General features: G+C 39.0%; 1 protein-coding gene across 1 annotated transcript in view; it reads right to left on the reverse strand.

Moving 5' to 3' along the window:
• Window positions 1–20,291, reverse strand: part of LOC139735869 (rotatin-like) — a 96,755-nt gene that overhangs the window by 75,718 nt on the left and 746 nt on the right. The window contains exons 2-6 of the mRNA XM_071646621.1: window positions 15,610–15,797; window positions 11,683–11,878; window positions 10,319–10,459; window positions 3,796–3,886; window positions 182–296 (exon numbers count right to left, since the gene is read on the reverse strand). Of these exons, the coding sequence (XP_071502722.1) occupies window positions 182–296; window positions 3,796–3,886; window positions 10,319–10,459; window positions 11,683–11,878; window positions 15,610–15,797 (731 nt within the window). The remainder of the gene's footprint in view (window positions 1–181; window positions 297–3,795; window positions 3,887–10,318; window positions 10,460–11,682; window positions 11,879–15,609; window positions 15,798–20,291) is intronic.

Raw genomic sequence — 20,291 nt, forward strand, 5'->3', positions numbered from 1 at the left:
AAAATAAAAAGAAAATTCATATATTTTCACTTTCAAGCATGATGAAAGAACATTTACCTCTTTCAAAAAGTAGAGGGAACAATATTACCCTAAAATATATATGTCGTGACAAGTCAAGGAAAGATACTTATCAATGAAAAAAAAAATGATACACAAGGGTACGTGATCTCAGAAGTCCCACCTTAATGATGGCAGGCCTCTGGAGGAATATCTCCGCAGGGAAGTCGTGGAGTACAACATCTGTGATAAAGTCACATGACGTCAGGACCACATGTGATTGGGGGCTGCACAATGAGCTACAGGGGGGAGAATACGAACATTTAAACAGAAAAGATGAAATCACGCTTCTGGCCATACTTCGAGTGAAACAGTGTCTGTCAACCATTATTTTACTCTGTGTGTTAATATCAAAATTTCACCACTATTCCCAGTATGGGTCACTGAGTCATGGATCAAAATTACTCTCTCTTCTGAGCATTTTGCACCCAGTATTTGTTTCTGTGGATTAAAATACTGTATTGATTTTGTCATGGAGAATGCGGTATTGTGGTCATCCTTCTAAAGTCATCTGTAACTTGGTGAGGAACTGAATCTTAAGTAAAATGCTATGATAACATCACATTCCAAGCAGCCACAGCAGATTCATTTGTCTGAAACATAGTGCGCTGTGGGTAGGAGACATATTCTCTCCCCCCCCCCCTCCCCCGAAATCTAGTCTATAAATGTGTTCCAGTCCTCGCTCCAGTGAACTGTTATCAGGTGGTATATTCTCCTTTTTTTTTTTCCTCCTCTGTATTCTAGTCTGTTCGTTCCAGTTTTCACTCTAGTGAACATGTAGTTATCGCACAATTTCCCACAGCACCTGGTCAGACAACACAATACTGTAAAAGTGGATGTTTTCAAGCGAATAATTTTTCGTGCTCGGCCAGGCAAGAAGAAGTACGCGTGTATTTAATTTCGCAGAATCAAGACATTAGCTACTGGAACATTATGGCAAGCAAAAATATTTGCGTGCTTTTATTTTCACGCAAGCTTCTGGTTGCGCGAAATGCGCGAAAATTTCAACACTGCAAAAATTCCCACTTTTACAGTATTTGCATTCCTTACATTCTCCCTATGTCGCCTTCCTCCTCAACTCTCCTCTTTCTAGGCTCTTCTTTGGTCGAGCCACGATTCCTACGAGGACAACATACACATGGGGCTACTGCAAACCTTTCTCCCTCATTTACTTCTATATGCAAACCTTCAAGCAACATACCCAACTCCTCTGGGGACACATTTTCTTTGACATGCTCTGCACAGTCTACAAGAGTACAAATATATGCTCTACCATCAGACAGTTACTGCTGTGCAAAGGTGAACATTTCATCTGCTATCAACCAAAATTCAATTCTGTCCTAACAATACACCAAGCTATTGAAGCATTTAGTTCTAGCAACATGATGCCAACAGAGTGAATCGTAATTAATCCCTGGATATTAAACATGTTGCCCATATTGTAAGATAATAGTTGCAATCTTTTTGTGAGTCAAATCTTTCATCATTCAATCACTATGAGAGATATATCTAATAACCATTTGAACATGTATGTGATGCACAATAAGGTTGAACACTGTATGCCTCCTCGTTGCTCTTGCGAACCAAAGGCGTTGCTCTTTGGTTCTCATTGTTCTTGCCGTTCTAATGAACCTCAACAGACTCTCAGTATCACTTACTCAGCTACAGTATCACTTATTTCAAAAACAGATGCAACTGAAAGACAGCCAGTGTCTATAGTTTCCTCAGCTATTAAAAGCCATGGTAAAGTTTCGGTTGAGATGGGGCTACATCTTTTTGATGATTTTTTTGTGTGGAGATAATGAGAAATCTCTTATGAAATATGAAAGAGCTCATAATTCTAACAAGAATTCAAAGTTCAATATTCAAAACAAAGCAATTTTAATAAAAGGTAGGACTCACCATTTATCAGAATCACTTTGTTTTACTTTGTTTTTAAATATCTCACCCATTTCAAAACCAATTTTCATCAAATGAACATTGAATTCCTCTGAGAATTTACTTAGCTTTTTAACATTTCATAAAGAGGTTTCTTAGAATCATGCAAAAAAAGCTGAATGCTGAATCCTCATCTCAACTGATACTATACTATCCCTTCACAACAAGAAATGGAAGTTGACTCCAAGACTGGTAGGCATGCAATACTATCATCATAAGTACTGTAAAGACTCGGTAGTGTGGAGATGCCATGTAGTGGGGAGGCTGGCCCAGCCTGGATGTATGCAAGGATCCCACTTAATATGAACTGTGTACAGCTTTTTAAAATCACTGATTTCCATGTACAGTACATGTGCAAACACATCCGAAGATTCTTCACGGTTTTCAAATGTACCCCGGTGGGCGGTGAATGAAGATTGACTCAATTAGACCACTCATTACTTCCCACATTACTGGGTCTTTCAACAACAACATTCTGAAAATAAATTAAAATTCAGGCATGCAAAGAAGTCAGATGATTACATTGGACATTGGGTCAATTCTGTCTGTATATAAAACTTGTAAAACTAACTATCCCTGGTGGCTAACATGAAGATGATGGTGAGAGTGCTCTGTAGACAAACATATGTTCTGGGGAGATACTGCTTCCCATTAATCCGTTCCACACTGAATTCTGAAATGACAATAGACTTATTACGTAGGCCACCAGGTTCCCATACGGAATGGGTTAAAGCTTTGAACATAATTTGTTGATTTCATGATATGGGTCTCATGGGAAGGTTGTTTTACAGAGCTCCTTAATAAACCATCATCAGATTAACCACAAGGCCTCTTTGGTTCACCCAAGAATAGCATAGTGAATAATAGCAATTCAAACACCATTCTTTCATAATTATGTGCAGACAGAAAAAGTTAATGAAATTATTCATGAGATCTGGTTGTAATTCAAATCTCACTCAAAGTAAGATTCATGGGTAGTTGGTTGTTTTTTTCTCCCCTGAATAATACATTGTATGGTACAATGATTTGCAGTTTGTAAGCTTTTTGTGTGTGAATGAAGTGAAGTCAGAACATCAATTGTCATGATTTAATCACAAATCACCACAGAATACACAAGAGTAGGCAAATTAAGTCCATGCAGTTTAATGACAGATATGAGAAGGTGGCAGCTGCATTAAGGTTCATGATCTTACACACCTCCCAACAGCCAGAAAACTTAAGCACCAGAAGTGGGCCATCTTGACCTGGCTAAATGCCACGGAAAGCCGAGAACCCCGTTCTGGTTTCACTTCTGCGTGCGTAGATCACTATAAATCTCATTTGAATGCAAGTGTAAACATTGAATGTCAGATTTGGGTGCATGAGTGAGCTCACCGAATGCGATCAGGCAAGGTGGGACACAATATCTGTCATTTTCATATTTTCTTTTTAATATCACCTCAAGTTGTTTGAAAGTCATGCACAAAGTCCTGCGGCCATATCCGGGCACACCCGGGTAAAATACCCTGTGAAAAATAATTTTTGGCCTGCAAACAGTTTTCCTTCTCAAGCCTTGTGTTACAGAGAAAATCTACACCAAAAATTGATAAACTTCAACAGAAAGAAAATCATTTCCAACAGAATGATACAAAAATGACAAAAATCAGACAAGAAATCAGGAAGATATGACATTTTGATATTTCATTTTTTTTTCGGAAAACATTTCTTGACCTCTGTAAGGAATATTTTTTTTCTTTCTTTCGATGTTTATTCATCTTTGAAGTGGATTTCCTCTTTAACGGAACAGGGCACGAGACTTACTTGTTTGTTGACCGAAGGACATGGACGTCTGTAGCTGTCAGTGGTAACCACGGAAAAGTTGAGAAGACCACACCTCGTATACCATCACCTCCTTTGGGTTCATGAAATGGTCAGAGAAAAGTACACTTACAAATTAATTTTAAAATATTTCGTTCCTGACACCTACAATATTTTATTTTTATCATCACACTGACTGCCATGGCTGATATTTTTCCTCTTTCTGTCTCTCTATTTATAATACAACATATATCCAATATATACTTTCAAGTGTGTTTACATCATGGGTGAAAGTGTAATACTCAGAAAGTATAGACGATTCAAATGTCATACAAATGTTACCAAACATGGCTTTTTGTGTGGATCAAACTTGATGCAAATATGAATTTTGGTTTCGGTGATGGTTTCGGTGACGTCATCGCTGGATACGGAGACTACTCGGATTCACGATGTCATTATGGACAAGGAAATACAAAGAAGATTCCATATATATTCGTTTTCCTTCGTAACGAAAGAGCACTTGACTTAGGTGTTTCAGAGAATAAGGGGAATGATATTACCATTGACCCATTTATACCGATACCACTAGTACCTATTTATATTCGGAATTTGGTTTCATTTCAAATGTCTCTCTCTATCTTTCTTGCAATTTTGTCAACACTTCAGCGATTTGAACCAAATATTCACAAAACGTTACCACTGCTATGTATAATAAGTACTGCAACACAACAAAAATGTGACGTGAACATTTTTCCATGTGACTTCATGCTAAGACTGGAAAATCCAATAAAGATTTGTGCAGGGGTCAAGAGGAAATTTGCTATGAATATCGATTTAAGTAACATGTAAGTGAAATGTGAAAATTCTGAATTCCACAGGTTTTCTAAAATTGGATCTAATTTTGATGGAACAGCTACCATTCCATTTGATGAAGCTCTTGCTTGATCAAATTCAATTTGGAACATGGTGTGGATTAACAATGCCTTGAGGTGTAAAATACTTGCTGAATGAATTATTTGATTTGCCAACCATGTAGCTCACTGAACATTGCTGCTTTGAACTACTACGTCAGAAATTTGAGAAAAGGTGAGAAATCTTTTTTCCAACCACATGTTTTGTCACAGAAAATAGAACGGCTGAGACATGGGGTCAAAAACAATTCAATGTGACTTTCACGCTTGAGTGGGAGCGACTGCATCGTACAATGCACGAAACTAGCAGTGCTGCATGAACATGCTCTAAAAATAGCAGTCTATTCAAGACAGTATATGGACCATGTAACAGTTGGCTCTCTCTCTCTCTCAAAAAAAAAAATGTATTGAAAGAGGAAAAAAAAAACACAAAAACAAAGGCAGAGAAAGAGAAAATGCCCCGGCCCTCATTCCCCCACCCCCACTCCTAAAAAAGGTGTCTTTGTGTAATTTGCTCCATGCATTTGGCACAATACATAACATATTTAACCTTAACAGGTACGGTAGTTTTCCACTTTTCTTCTACACTGTCACAAACAAACCAAGCTTAAGAGGGAGATCAGCACTTCATTCTTTTCCCCAGACAGTCATAAACACACTTAATAAAACAAATTCGGCAGTGACATAGCACAGGATGTCATTACCTTAGCCAGGAATTACTCAAGGCTCTCATCTGCATATAACATTAATCTCATGTTGTTATTTCTTTTATTGACTGTTTTACTTCCTTCACTGTCACTTGTTGGATTGGTGCCAATGGGCATCACGCCAGCTGCATTTGTCAATGACCTTTTCGTATGTGAGAAGAGAGTGCGTCATTTGAATGATGATTGTAGTGATGCGTCATTAGAATCATCATTCAAATGACATATTTTGGCTGTGTATAGCAGACTAGAATTACAGAGGGTAATTTGAATTGCGCAATTCAAATGATGGTCTGGAGGTGTTTTCCAGTGACAATTCTCCAGAATGACTGAACATTAGAGTTGTGTGTAGGAATTGACCTCCAAATCATGTTTTTGTTTCTTGTTTTTTGTGTTTGTTTGTTTGTTTGTTTGTTTTTCTTTCTTTTCTTTTCTTTTTTTTTTTTTGGGGGGGGGGGGGGGGGGGGGAGAGCTTACAGTAACCTTGCAACCAGTTCTGTAGTAAAACGTGTGCCTCAAATGCATGCACTGCATGCTAATCTGTGAAGTTGTGCTCTATTCTGAGTGCAGGAGGCCAAGACTGATTTTAGTGGCCCGAATTCACGAAGGTGGTACAATTGAAACCATGGTTTAAACCATGGACAAAGACCGTAGTTTTGTATGGTATGGGGTGCCAAGTGTCACATGGCCCATTTTGTTACGAAATCAGTCATTTTGTCGATTTCGTCAACAAAATGTTCATTTCGTTACAAAATGTTAACATTACGTCGACGAAATGAGACGAAATAGGCCATGCGACACTTGGCACCCAATAAGAAACTACAGTCTTTGTCCATGGTAATAAACCATGGTTTCAATTGTACATTGTACCACCTTCGTGAATTCGGGCCAATGTGTATGAATGTTGAATTGCACATGGAAGCCTTTATACCTTCCTTTTTATGAAAGAAAGGATAAATGCAAGCAATACTGCTGTGAGGAAAGCCTGAGTCTACTCATATGTACCACCACTACTACTACCACTGAATTCCAAAATCAGCACAAAACTAGAAATGTCACTATGGCGACTGGTATGCCTCTGCCATAATGCATGATTTTTCTTATAGGTCTAGATAGTACATGTGGACAATGTGTGATTACATTTTCACAAAATTGGCAAAATATTAAAATGACAAGTTTGTCACAAATGTGTTGAATGTTCACCTTCCTTGACCTACTTAGGACTTTAACTTGACTTTGACCCATTCATACGTTTATGCATTGAGTAATTTTCAAGGTATGGAGAAAAAGTGCAATTTCTGTACTGAATAGTAAATTGTTACCATTTTCATCTGGCCTTTGACTCTAGATAATCACTGTCAGGCAGAACATGCATAAATATGTAGTACGTTTCAAGATAACTTGAGCCACTTCCGAGATGTGGAGGAAAAACTTAGTTCAGCACTTTCACTTGATCTTTGACCTTTTGACCTTTGAGGCAAAAACAAAAGAAAAAAAAACTTTCCAGAGAATCTCTATTAGGTTATACATGCATACACCAAGTGCAAAAAAAAAATAATCCTGCTGGCATTGCATAAACATGACGGAAATAGTAAAATTTTGAAGTGTTGCCCTTGACCTTTGACCCCATGAACCCTAAATTCTCTTGATAATCACTGCCTGTCAGTACATGTATATATACTATGTTCCATGAAGATACTTTGAACAATCTCCAAGGTACAGCGAAAAAAGGTGAAGTTTTAATATTTTTACGTGACCTTTTGACCTTTGACCTTATAACCCAAACTTTCACCAGAGAATCTTAATTGGGTAATACATGTATACACTAAGTTTCAAGAAAATATCTTCAAGCATTGCATAGATATGGTGGAAATAGTGAAATTTTATGTATTTGACCTTGACCTTTTGACCTTTGACCATGAGCATGTGCACCAAAAAGTTGGTAGGCACAACTTCACCCCCTAATACACATACATGCCAAGTTTCATTAGGATACCTCAAAAGGTTTTGATAGTTACCCTGTCCACAAAATTCATTACAGATGGACAGAAGGACGGACGGAAGGACGGACGGACGGACGGACGGAAAGACTGATGGACAGACGGAAGGATGGAAGGACGGACAGACGGACGGTCGGACAACCCGAAAACATAATGCCTCTGGCACCACTTCGTGGCGGAGGCATAAAAAAGGGAAATTAAAGTGTAACTGTACACAAAATTTTATTTTCTGACATTGTAGTTTATTGTTTTGGTAATATCAAGGAGGTATGAGAGTTCTCTAATACCTCCTTGGTAATATCCCTGAAAAATTTGAGAGTGAGAGGCTGCTCCCATAGAGAGATACTAGGCGTTTTCACATCAGCCCGATAAAAATCCAAGCTCGAGATATTTTTCGCGATTGCGAATTAGCGCGCTATTTCATTTCTTATTCACATCAGCCCGAAAAAAATCAGCCTGAAAATTGTTTCGAGCTAATTCGACAGCTGAGCATGTGCAAACAGCATCAGTAATGTGTGCACTTTCAAAAATTTCTCATGCTTTGTGTGCAGTTTGCCTCGATCGATCGGGTCACACACGCTAGGCATGATGGGATGCATCGCACTAATTTCTTGAGACATTTTCACATTACCAAATAGCGCGCTAGTTCGCCAATTATCCCGCTATTTCAGAAATTTCCCGAGTTGGACTCGAGAAACTTTCTCGACCAGAGCAATACATCGGGTTAATTTCCCAAGTCAGAAAATAGCGTGCTATTTCGAAACATCAGGCTGATGTGAAAACGCCTTTTGAAATCAAAAAGATCAGTCCCCAAACACCAAACATTACAGGCTCCTTGATCTAAAACTAGTGGCCTAGCTTTATCTATTGCATTCGATTACACAGTTCGTTAACTTTCTGGGCAAACTTTGATGTCCAGTATTGCTATTCGAACGCATGCAGGTAAGCGTAGTTGATCAATAAGCAAGGCGATACCAATAGAAAATATTTGATAAAGATGTTTGCAGACAGAGGCAAGCAAAGGAAATGTGCACAAGCCAAAGGGCTATATGCAAGGCTACTATTAAGTGAACTGGCTACTAATGCAGCACGCATGGTCACACTCGTATGTCAAAAATTAATACTGGTATTTATCAGCTATGGGCGCTTTTTTATGATAAGGAAGAACTTCTGCGTGGGTAATAAGGGACATGTTCTTCCATCTCTCAAATTTAAACTTCAAGGTATAGATTTAAAGCTGGTATAGCATCACAAGCTCTGTTGAAGAGTGACTGATGGGTACCCGGAAAGAAGCCACGCCTCCTCTTCTTGCTCTGAAATCCAAAACCTCAGACTATGTGAAGCCTTCCTCTGTCATGTGTACACTACAGACGATATTTCCTATAGCATTAATCAGCATTGCTTAAAGGAAACCCAAACCCAAAAAGAAATGGGGATTGAGTGAAAGCAGCAACATTAGTAGAACACATCAGTGAAAGTTTGAGGAAAATAGGACAATCAGTGCAAAAGTTATGAATTTTTAAAGTTTTGGTGTTGGAATCGCTAGATGAGGAGACTACTTGAGGTTATGGTGTCATATATAAAGAAAATATAAGGGAATTCCACAAAAATTAATTTTTCATGAAAATTACAAATTCCGTCCACTTGATACTGACATGCGTTAAAGGTAGGGAATCCCATTTGCACGCCTTAAATGAAGAGTTGTATAAATACAGTGGTATGTTGAAGAGAGTATCATTTTAGAAACTCCCATAAAGTATTGAAAGTGGAAGGTAACATTTAGTACATTTTTTTGACCGTTAGATTTTGAATTGAATTGTTTTCGGGGCTCACCGTAAATTCCAGTACATTACTAGGCTACCTTTGCAGACCCATGTACTGCATGTGTGTCCAGCATGTATATTTTGTGAAGAAAGTTCATCAACACTTACAAACATTTCTATATACATTCTTGCCACACACTCTATATGTTATTACATCAGCTCTTGTACTTTTAGATTTGTGTTTATAGATCACAAATACAGAAGAATGCAACAAAAAGGCTTAAGTGTGGCTGACACACAGAACTACTGAGTAGTTGAGTTTTGTGCATTATTCAAATTTTAGATAACTGTTGACTTCCAAATTCTAAGCAGTGGCCTAAGCAAGTCCCCTGAGGTTCATATTTAATGTTTTGCTGCATTTTGGGAGGTCTGTAAAAGGTATCCCCTACCTTTAAGGGCAGCAATTATTCCCCCTGCTTTCTGAAAGTGGTTAGTCGAGTGCTCTTTCATTATGCTAGAGAAGAGAATTTTTGTGGAATTCCCTTTATATTTTCATTATATCGTTGTCCACACATATGTCATAATCTCTAGTAGTCTCCTCATCCAGCGGTTCCAACACCAAAACTTTAAAAATTCATAACTTTTGCCTCAATTGTCCAATTTTCCTCAAACTTTCACTGATGTGTTCTACTAATGTTGCTGCTTTCACTCAATCCACATTTCTCTTCGGGTTTGGGTTTCCTTTAAGTTTCTCTGCTCATGTGAAAACGGCCAATCTGTTGCCATACTATTCCGCCGCATACTGTACAAGCTGAAATTTTCATGGTGGTTTTATTTTCGCGAATTGCCTTTGAACCGCGAAAATAACAACATGCAAAAATAACAACGCACGAATAGCTAAGTTCAGTTAGACCCTCGCAACCGCGAAACTAGCAACACGCAAAAATGTCCTCCACGTAGCAATTCGTGAAAATATTTGTACGCTAAAATTTCAGCTTGTACAGTAGATCAGATGTCATTGCCTACACCACCCTACATCTCATACATCTCAGCCCCCACCCCCCAAAAAAAACAACAAACATACACAACAAAATAAAACAAAAAATGCTAATTTTATGTGCTGTTAAGGTCTCTACCTATCAACTTACCCGATGATGACTTGTCTTGCAGCAACGGGCGTCGCGATGGGCTCCTGCTACCATCAGCTGACAGGGTCACATTCAGGGGGAAATAACCCCTGCCTGTCTCAGGTGACAGAGAGGCATGCCAGGAGGGGTCATTCTTCCTTTCTATAATGGCAAAGCGATACAGGTGTAAATTAAAAACTTCGTAAGTCAGTGATAAAAAGACAGGGAAGTGAATGGACTGATACACTCCCACAGACAATACATTTGAAATCTATACACTCAGACAGGAACTAAAGCAATTTACAAGTTTTGCTCAGAATTTGCTCACATCTCACAGTCCTGATACTCTCATTTTTCCACTTCTATTCACACTAATTTCTTTGAGTGGACTTCATCTTTAGGTAATGGTGCTCCTGGAAGTGCTACTTGGGCTTGCAAGGGTTAAGATTTTAAACGATAGACTTTTAATAACTGCATTCATATGGCCCACTAACAGCAACATTTTACAGGCGTTGTTCTTCACAACTGAGCTGCGGAGCATCCTGTCTTCATAACCCTCAAATTCCGGTCATTACCTACATGTACCAATGTATATCACTTTTATGTATTGTTGACATCATTATACAGGAAATCTGGCGACAGACTATGCATCTGTGAAGGAAGCATGCAGATGTATCATGTTTATGGCTATGAGTTTCGACTTCTCATCTCCAATAAGATAAGCCCTCTGTCACTCTGTGCCTTTGACATCAGTCCTCACCATTATTACCGTACCATGCAATGGGTTTATGTCCAACATTAGTCAAACAAATTGTTTACAGGGGAAGGTGGGGGAATGGGGAGGAGATATATTGATGCACAGGTCTGAATGTGTCAGTAGGATCGAGTTATGAGCATAATGTACGATCTGTAACTGTAGAATGCTTAATCCAAGTATCCAAAGCCAAGTGGGTTTAGACTAAATTCCATAGTTACCACATGCACAAAAGGACATGTGCATCATTTGTTTTATAGAATGGAGGACATTTTCTTTTTTTCCTGCCAGAAATCCATTTTCTGACTATGCAACCCAATGGCAAATTTACTGGTTGCATTTCTTTTTGGCTTGCCATAGAAGAAAACCATGCATCCATGCATCCAGTCACTAATAGATGCTCAGTAAATTTACTGGATGCATGGTAAGCTAGCCAATAGGCATCTCTTACCGAGTGCATGAACGCTTGCTTAGTGTGTGAACTCTTGCTACAAGTGTGCGATAACATGTTCATAACTCAGCGACTTTTGTCAGTGAGGCAACGTGTGGCCAATAAAAATCAATACACAATTCTCGACCAATGAGATGGCAGAATTTTCGCGACTCTTCTACAAAATCCAGTTTGACCCACCCTGACCGTGATTTGCGCCCTGCATCTCATACAAGCAATGTTGAGAGGAAACACTGGGCATGTCAGCTGGCAGACTCAGCAGCCTCTCCAAGATGTCATCGATGAGAGGGTGCAGGCCATCCCCAACGTCGTACCGCAGCTGGGAGACGAACTCTACTGCACCGATCTTCACGAGGTGCTCTACCGCAGACGCATGCTGAATGTGGATGGGGAGAAAAAATTGGGGTCTCAATGATACATGCAGGATTGTGCAGCCCCAAGGGACATCTACCATCCAAGTTTGGTCACAAACGGACATAGGGATCAAATGTTATGAGCCACAATCAAAACGCGCCCTAAAAAAATAACATTGGGCCCTAAAAGTTTGTTGACCCCTGTCTGTGACCTTTGACCTTGTGACGACCTTCACCTCCCCAAGGGACATGTTCCATCCAAGTTTGGTCACAAACGGACAAAGGGATCAAAAGTTATGAGCCATAAACGAAATGCACCCTAAAAACTTAACATTGGGCCCTAAAAGTTCGTTGACCCCTGTCTGTAACCTTTGACCTTGTGGTTACCTTCAACTTCCCAAGAGACATCTACCATCACCCAAGTTTGATTGCCATTGTAGCAACATGTGCTGAGTTATGTGTGATAAGAGAGTCTTGCAAGTAAACTTTAACATATGACCTCAAATAACCTTTGACCTTATCATGTGACCTCTTACGGCACCATAACATGAAAGTACCCCAAGTGCATCCATCACCCAAGTTTGATTGCTAATTGTAGCAACATGTGTCGAGTTACGAGTGATAAGAGAGTCTTGCAAGTAAACTTTAACGTATGACCTCAAATGACCTTTGACCTTATCCTGTGACCTCCAATGGCACCATAACATGAAGGTACCCCCAGTGCATCTATGACCCAAGTTAGGTTGTAATCCAAGCAACTTATGTGAAGTTATTTGTCAAAAGAGAGTCTTGCAGGTAAACTTTAACATAGAAAAGAGGGTCTTGCACATACCCTTTAATATATGACCTCAAATGACCTTTGACCTCATCACATGACTTCTGACAACACCATAACATGAAGATACCCCTAGTGCTTCTATCACCCAAGTGTGGCTGCCATTGCTGTAACAGTTGCCAAGTTATGCATCATAAGAGAGTCTTGCAGGTAAACTTTAACATTTGTGACGGACGACGGACGACGGACGGATGACGGACGGACGACGGACGGACGACGGACGGACGCCATTTGGATCCCTTAGTCTCGCCTTCACCTCGGTGGGCGAGACAATAAATGGAATTGGAGTTGAAGTGAAGAGTTTTGAACAAACAAGTACCTCTCACTTACCTCTGTGAGGTCAACCTACGTGTGTACAAGTTGATAAGTGAAATGTGAGAAATGTGCCTCTTTGGCACTGACTACTTGTACAATACATTAAATAGAACATCCTTGTGGATATTGGGTCAGAACCAGTCTGAACTAACATGATGTATAATACAAGGCGAATTTTGATATCAGAGTACTTCTAAGCATAGTCTGTTGTTGTTGTTTTTTTTTGCAATTTAAGAATGTGTGAATAATTTAGGTACTAAATACAACAAGGGTCAATTATTTCACTACATTACAGATAATTCAAACACATAGTGCAACAGATGATAATCAACAAACACGCTGATAATTTTGCGGACATATATATTTATACAAATGGCAGTAGATCAAGCATTTTTGCGAGTTACAAATTTCATGCTTTGTGGTCTTCTCATCATCATAATTATTGCAAAAAGAAAAAAAAAAATCGTTCTCAAACAAATTGTTTTGTCAAATCAATGCTTGAAAGGAGATCAACTCTCCAAGAAAAAAAAGTATTAGTACTAGTTGTCACTTGATATTGCAACCATACAGCGTAATGGGACAGTGCAAGTCACGCAATGCATGGGTCACGTTGTATGCATTCTACAGAATAACACAGTATCTTGAGTCATTTCTTGTTCTTAATGAACATGTGCAAAGTAGTAGTACCTGAGACTGACTGCAAAAGTTGTGAACTCCTGTAATTAAATGATCTTTGCACTTTGTACCTTTTAAATGCATACATAAATGACAGGACCTTTGGAATATATACGTAGCTAGGCCAAGTTCATCAATAAATCTCTACAGAAAGCATTAAGAAGCCTATCCATAACTGTACATACAATGTACATTTGTTCCACTCACAAGTGTACAATTTATTTCCATCTTCATTCCTCCATTCCAAGGTAATCAATAAATCTCTGCTTAACAAGCCTGTGCATAACTGTACACACATTTGTTCCACATACAAGTGTACAATTTATTTTCATTTATAATATATTACTAATTAGGGCTTGTAAAGGCAATTTCACAAGTGGGTTCATTTGCGACCGAGAAGTAAAATGACAGAAATAAGATACAGGGTGTCAACCGTTTTCCCATTATAGAAATGATTTACCAGGGTGTTTTTGTGTAATGTGAGACACTATTTTGGTAAGCTGTTAGTTTTGAAACTATCAGCTGACACAAAATTTGAGAAAATAAAAACTGAGAAATATACTGCTTTTACTGTTACATGTGATCAGTTATATTAACAACCCCCAAGCCCTCTAAATCTGAACCAAAAAACCGCCACATCACCTTGATTGATCAAATATGGCTTGTTATTATTATCATCTTTGTTTCTGGTATCGATATGGTGACGAAGAAGATGAATTTCGGGGAAAGTTCCCACACTCAAATTTGACTCAGGGTTTAAGAATACTTTAGCAGCTGGCCACATGTACAGCACATGTCAAGCAGCAAATGCCAAGGAGCAGCTCTCAAAAAATACATTAGACATGATCATGCATGTACTGAGCTACAACTGTACATGTTAGCTGTAGAGTGCATGACTACAATATATGTTGCTTCATGGGCATACAATATTTAATACCACAGAGATGTGAACTACACCACAACGCCAAGGGTTCTTGTTGTTTTCACGAAGTTAGAACAACATCTTACAGTAAGAAAGGAGAGGGAAAAAAATTATGTGTTCATCTGAACACTGGCATTTGACATCTACAGAGGTTTCTAAATAACTTGTGTCCAAGAGGCTGATGGGGAAAGGATGCTATGGGGAAAGGATGCTAAGGGGAGCATCCATGTTTCCAGAACACATAATGGTTACTAAATGAATGATTACAGAAGACAATAAAATTATTGTAATAATGAAATTGATGCTGAGTATCTGTGAAATGTTATACTCGGCTTTGTTATACCTTGGTATGAAAAGGCAGAGAAATATAGTGCATACACTACAGTATAGCCTCATTACCAAATCTAAGTGTATAACACATTGTATCATTTAACAAGCATTAACACTTTCAAAAATTGCTAAGAGTTAAAAAGCTCTTGAGATTTTTCTTTTACTCCTATAGTAATGTAACAAATAGAACAGGGTATGTTTACACTGGTGTACATAAGTTTTTACTTTTGAGTTTACTTTCAAAACTTTGTGGCAAGAGTTTAATTTGGCTTCTGTGCAGCACAAACAATTCAAAATACAGTGTAGAAGCCACCAGAAGTCACAGAGCCCTGTGTGGTGAAATTTCCACAGGCAAATTAGGGACACCACATGAACATCTTTTGTAGGCACCTGTTGTTTATGTACAATAATATTTAAAGTAATGTAAAAGTGAAACTAGCATGAAATTAAAGCACACAAATATTTTTGCATACAGTGTAAGTAACACTATTCAATGTCTTGATTCCATGAAATTGAAATCATGCAAAATTCATTTTATGCGGCTAAGTGCAAAATAAATAAATAATCGCGCAAAAATATCAACGTTTACAGTATTTCATAGGCTCCTGTAGTTTATGTACAACAATATAAAGAATTATTAAGCTCCTGAAAGCTGTAGACTTTACAGTGCGACTTACAGCAGCCAGTCGCAAGATTAGGGAGAGCGTTTCTTGCTTCAGGGGACAATCTTTGAAGTTAAACCACTCGAGTAGCCGAATCAGGAGGTGGCGCTCTTGGACGAGGTCGGACTCGTCCACCAGCCGGTGTTCCAGTTTGCTCAAAAGATTCGTCAGAGCTCTGGCACGTATTTCTTCCACTTCATGGCCTGGTATTGAGAGAGAGAAAAAAAAATGGAAGAAAAGATAGTGTTATAAATCACTTTGTACACCAGACTATCAAGCTCACTATTTACAAAGTGTTGTGGAAGGTCACCATTAGATGTGCAAGGTTGTGAATGATACAACATGGATAGACATTTTACAAAATATATAACATTTGTTTGACTGATTGAATGCATGATGTACAGATAAACCTAGTGTGTATGAATCAGAGTACACCTTGTGCATTGTGAGACAAAAAACTAGAAATGTCACTATGGCGACTGATGCCTCCGCCATAATGCATGATTCTCCCAATAGGCGTAGAGTACAATGTCTTCACAATGTGTGATCCATGACAGTTTCACATAACTGGCAAAATATTGAGATGACAGGTTTGTCAGAAATGTCTTGAACTGGGTTTGCTATAATTTTCTAAGATTGCAGGTACACATATTTGGGAAATTGAGAATTTTTACTTGAATTCTGACAGACCTTTTTATAAGTTTATGCATTGAGTAATTTCCACGGTATGAAGAAAGAGTGTAATGACGGTACAAAATAGATTTTTTTTTTTGGGGGGGGGGGGGGGGAGGGGGAAGCATTGAAACCTGGCCTTTGACCCTTAACCTTTGACCTTTGACCTTCTGACTGGAAATTTCCCAGAGAATCTCCATTAGGTAATGCATACATTAAGTTTTGAAACTAATAATGCAAGCATTGCATAGTATATGAGGGAAATAGTAAAATTTTGAGAAGTTGACCTTGACCTTTGACCCCTGACTATTGACCCACGACCCCTAAATTCCCAGATAATCCCTGCCAGTCAGTACATGCGTATGTACCAAGTTCCACGAAGATACATTGAACCATTTGCGAGAAAAGTGATATTGCAACATTTTCACCTAACCTTTGACCTTTTGACTTTTGACCTTATGACATGAAACTCTCTCTGGAGAATCTTTACGCAGTAGTACATGTCCACACTAAGTTTCAAGAAAATACCTTTGGGCATTGCATAGATATGGGGGAAATTGCAACATTTGTAGTATTTGACCTTGACCTTTTGACCTTTGACCTCTTGCCAATGTCACTAAAATCTACTCAACTAATTGTCCCATCATGTATCATCCTTGGACCAAGTTTGGTGAAAGCTGCTTCATCCAGTTTTGAGTTATCACGTAAACAGATAAATTTTAGGATTTGACCTTGATCTTTGACCTTTGTCCAATTTCACTGAAAAACTAATCAAGTAATTGTCCCATCATACATCATCCTCCAACAAAGTTTAGTGAAATTTGCTCCAACCAGTCTTGAGTTATCGCGTAAACGGATACAATTTCATGATTTGACCTTGAACTTTGACCTTTGACCTTTAGCTGATTTCACCTAAAATCTAATCAAATAATTGCCCCATCATACTTCATACTTGGACCAAGTTTGGTAAAATTCCAGTAAATATTACTCAAGTTATCGCGTAAACGAAAGCGGACGGACGGACGGACGGACTGACGGACTGACGGACGGACGTACAGACGTACATACCGACGGACGGACAACCCGAAAACATAATGCCTCCGGCACCACTTCGTGGCGGAGGCATAAAAAAAAAAAATACTCACATACACTTTGTACATAACCCTGGGAGCTGTTGCATAAAAAGATGCCATCAAACATGCATTGCAAGAGAGAAATCAAAAGTAAGTCAGGTGTCAGCCAATCAGACTAGAGTATTCAGAGACTTATGTTTGATTTTCTTACTAACATTTGTTCTCAACTTTTATGCAACTGGGCCCTTGACACTTCTGTGATAAATGATTTGAATCTAAACAATTTTAAATATATTTCATATACATTTATTACCTGCTCTAAGGAGGTTGTGTTTTTCTCAGCATTGGTTGGTTTGTTTGTTTGTCTGTTTACAAAATAATAGCTAAAAAAATCATGAATGGATTTAAATAAATGAAACTGATGCAAAAAGTTGTTAATGACAGAAGGAACATCAATGATTAAATTTAGGCAGTGATCTGAGAATTTTTACAAACTTTCAAAGGATTTTCTATTTTTCGGCAGGTGAGGTCAATGAACTTGGGAATTCAATCTGCGCATGTTTGAGGTTTGCATAAATGCGCACTTTAAGCGAAGGCTCTGTCCAAGGCGCTGATGACAAGGAAAACTGGGCTATTAATATCAGCTATCAGCATGCATGTAGGGCCCTATGGGTGGGGTGGTGGAAATGAGCTGCTTGGCAGACATCTGCGCTCTCCAAGAGGAAAGGAAAAAATGAAGATATACGCCAATACGGAAACAGAAAAGAAGATACAAAGAGAGATGGTTGAAAAGTCAAAAAAAGAAAAGATTACTGTGCAGACTAGAGAGGAAAAACAATTATATTGTTTGAAATGTTTTGATATGTAGGACATATAAGATGCTTATTAATATAATGATGAAGGAAGAAACAAATATACATTGGAGAGGATAGATAGAAAATGAAGATGAAAGAAAAGACAGATGGAAGGAGGCACCTCCATCCACTGGCACTATATGTGCAAAGTCTACATGGAGGTTGAAAGAAGTCCCCGGCTAGTCGGCTATGACGAAAATGAATGGCGGTGAATGGAAATGCCACAATGCCGATCCGATCCTGTCTCGTGACATTGAACAGGAAGATAAACTTTCTCATCCTACTCAATTCTCCCTTAATCAAGAGAATGTACACTGGTTCGACCTTTGCCACTCGACATCGCATCGACAACTATGAAAATTGTAACGACTCGATTTGCACAGCACAGCCCTGTCAGGGTGTCACTTTGACCGACAAGTATGTCTAATTCCGCGAAAACATCTCATTTATAATAATGACATTTGCTGGGTCAGTTTTTCGCTTCTTAGACAGACACCATGCACCATTGATACATACGCTATTGCGACGGTTTCAACCATTCTGGTTAAAATGCAACTTTGACCCAGTTCCCCCGCATAAAAATGGTTATTATTATTTTTTCCAGCTCGGTTTTTAAACCAATCTGGAAAAAATATATACAGGAATAGGGATTAATCAGTAAACATTTTGACTCACCTCTTCCACTGTTTCCTCCCGTTTTCTAGCTGTTTCCTCCACTTCTTTGCAGCGCTCCCCAATTCATCGCCGCCTTCGTTTGAAAAATGACCACACGAACATCAGATGGCAAGCCAAATGCTCGTTCACAATATTACGAAGTTAAATCTAGCGCTCGACAACTGACTGGTACTTGGTATAGTCAATAAACGCAAGTGTACCAATATAGACAATGATTGTATGGAGCATTTGGCTTGCCATAGACATTCGTGCGGTCATTTTTCAAACGAAGGCGGCGATGAATTGGGGAGCGCTGCAAAGAAGTGGAGGAAACAACCAGAAAACAGGAGGAAACAGTGGAAGAGGTGAGTCAAAATGTTTACTGATTAATCCTGTAAATCATATATTTTTATGCGGGGGGGTGGGAAACTGGGTCGAAGTTGCGTTTTAACCAGAACGGTCGAAACCGTCGCAATAGCGTATGTATCAGGGCCGGCGGAGCGTTTTCAAAAGTGTGGGGGCCCACTTACGGGTTTCATGAGATAACAAGCAAAAACTAGAAATATCACTGAAGGTGATTAATACCCCTGCCCCTGTGACGACAGTCTTACCCAAGGAATGATCTTTCCTTGATCTTCTGCCATTTAAATGCCGTTACCATGGCAACGCAGCTTCCGACACGTCCGAAAAATGTCTTGCACATCTTCCCACCAAGACTATTGTGTGTGCCACATTTCATAAGCTTTTGTCAAAAACTGAGGAAGTAGTTCAATCCACAAGATCTTTCCTTGATCTTCCGCCATTAATATGCCGTTACCATGGCAACGCAGCTTCCGACACGTCCAAAAAATATGTCTTGCACATCTTCCCACCAAGACCAATGTGTGTGCCACATTTCATGAGCTTCAGTCGAATACAGAGGAAGTAGTTCAATCCGCAAGATCTTTCCTTGATCTTCTGCCATTTATATGCCGTTACCATGGCAACGCAGCTTCCGACACGTCCGAAAAATATGTCTTCCACATCTTCCCACCAAGATCAAGGTGTGTGCCACATTTCATAAGCTTTGGTCAAAAAACTGAGGAAGTAGTTAAATCCGCAAGATCTTTCCTTGATCTTCTGCCATTAATATGCCGTTACCATGGCAACGTACTTTCGGGTACTGTCAAAAAATGCGTCTTGCACATCTACAACCAAAGGCACACATCTGTACGAAGTTTCATGGAAATTGGGCAAAAACTGAGGAAGTAGTTTGCAACACAAAATTTTCCATCATTTTGGCTCATATGTGAGCTGTTACCATGGCAACATACTTTTTGTCACTGTCAAGAAATGTGTCATGCTGACCTATATCCTAAGACAAACATTCAATATGAATTCCATGAGAATTGGAAGAACACTGATGAAGCAGTTTTGCCATGAAGCATTTTGCCCTATATTTTAC

Source organism: Diadema antillarum, unplaced genomic scaffold, assembly GCF_040938485.1.
Source record: "Diadema antillarum isolate AM-2024a unplaced genomic scaffold, OU_Dant_1.0 scf00000028, whole genome shotgun sequence".
NCBI lineage: Eukaryota > Metazoa > Echinodermata > Echinoidea > Diadematoida > Diadematidae > Diadema > Diadema antillarum.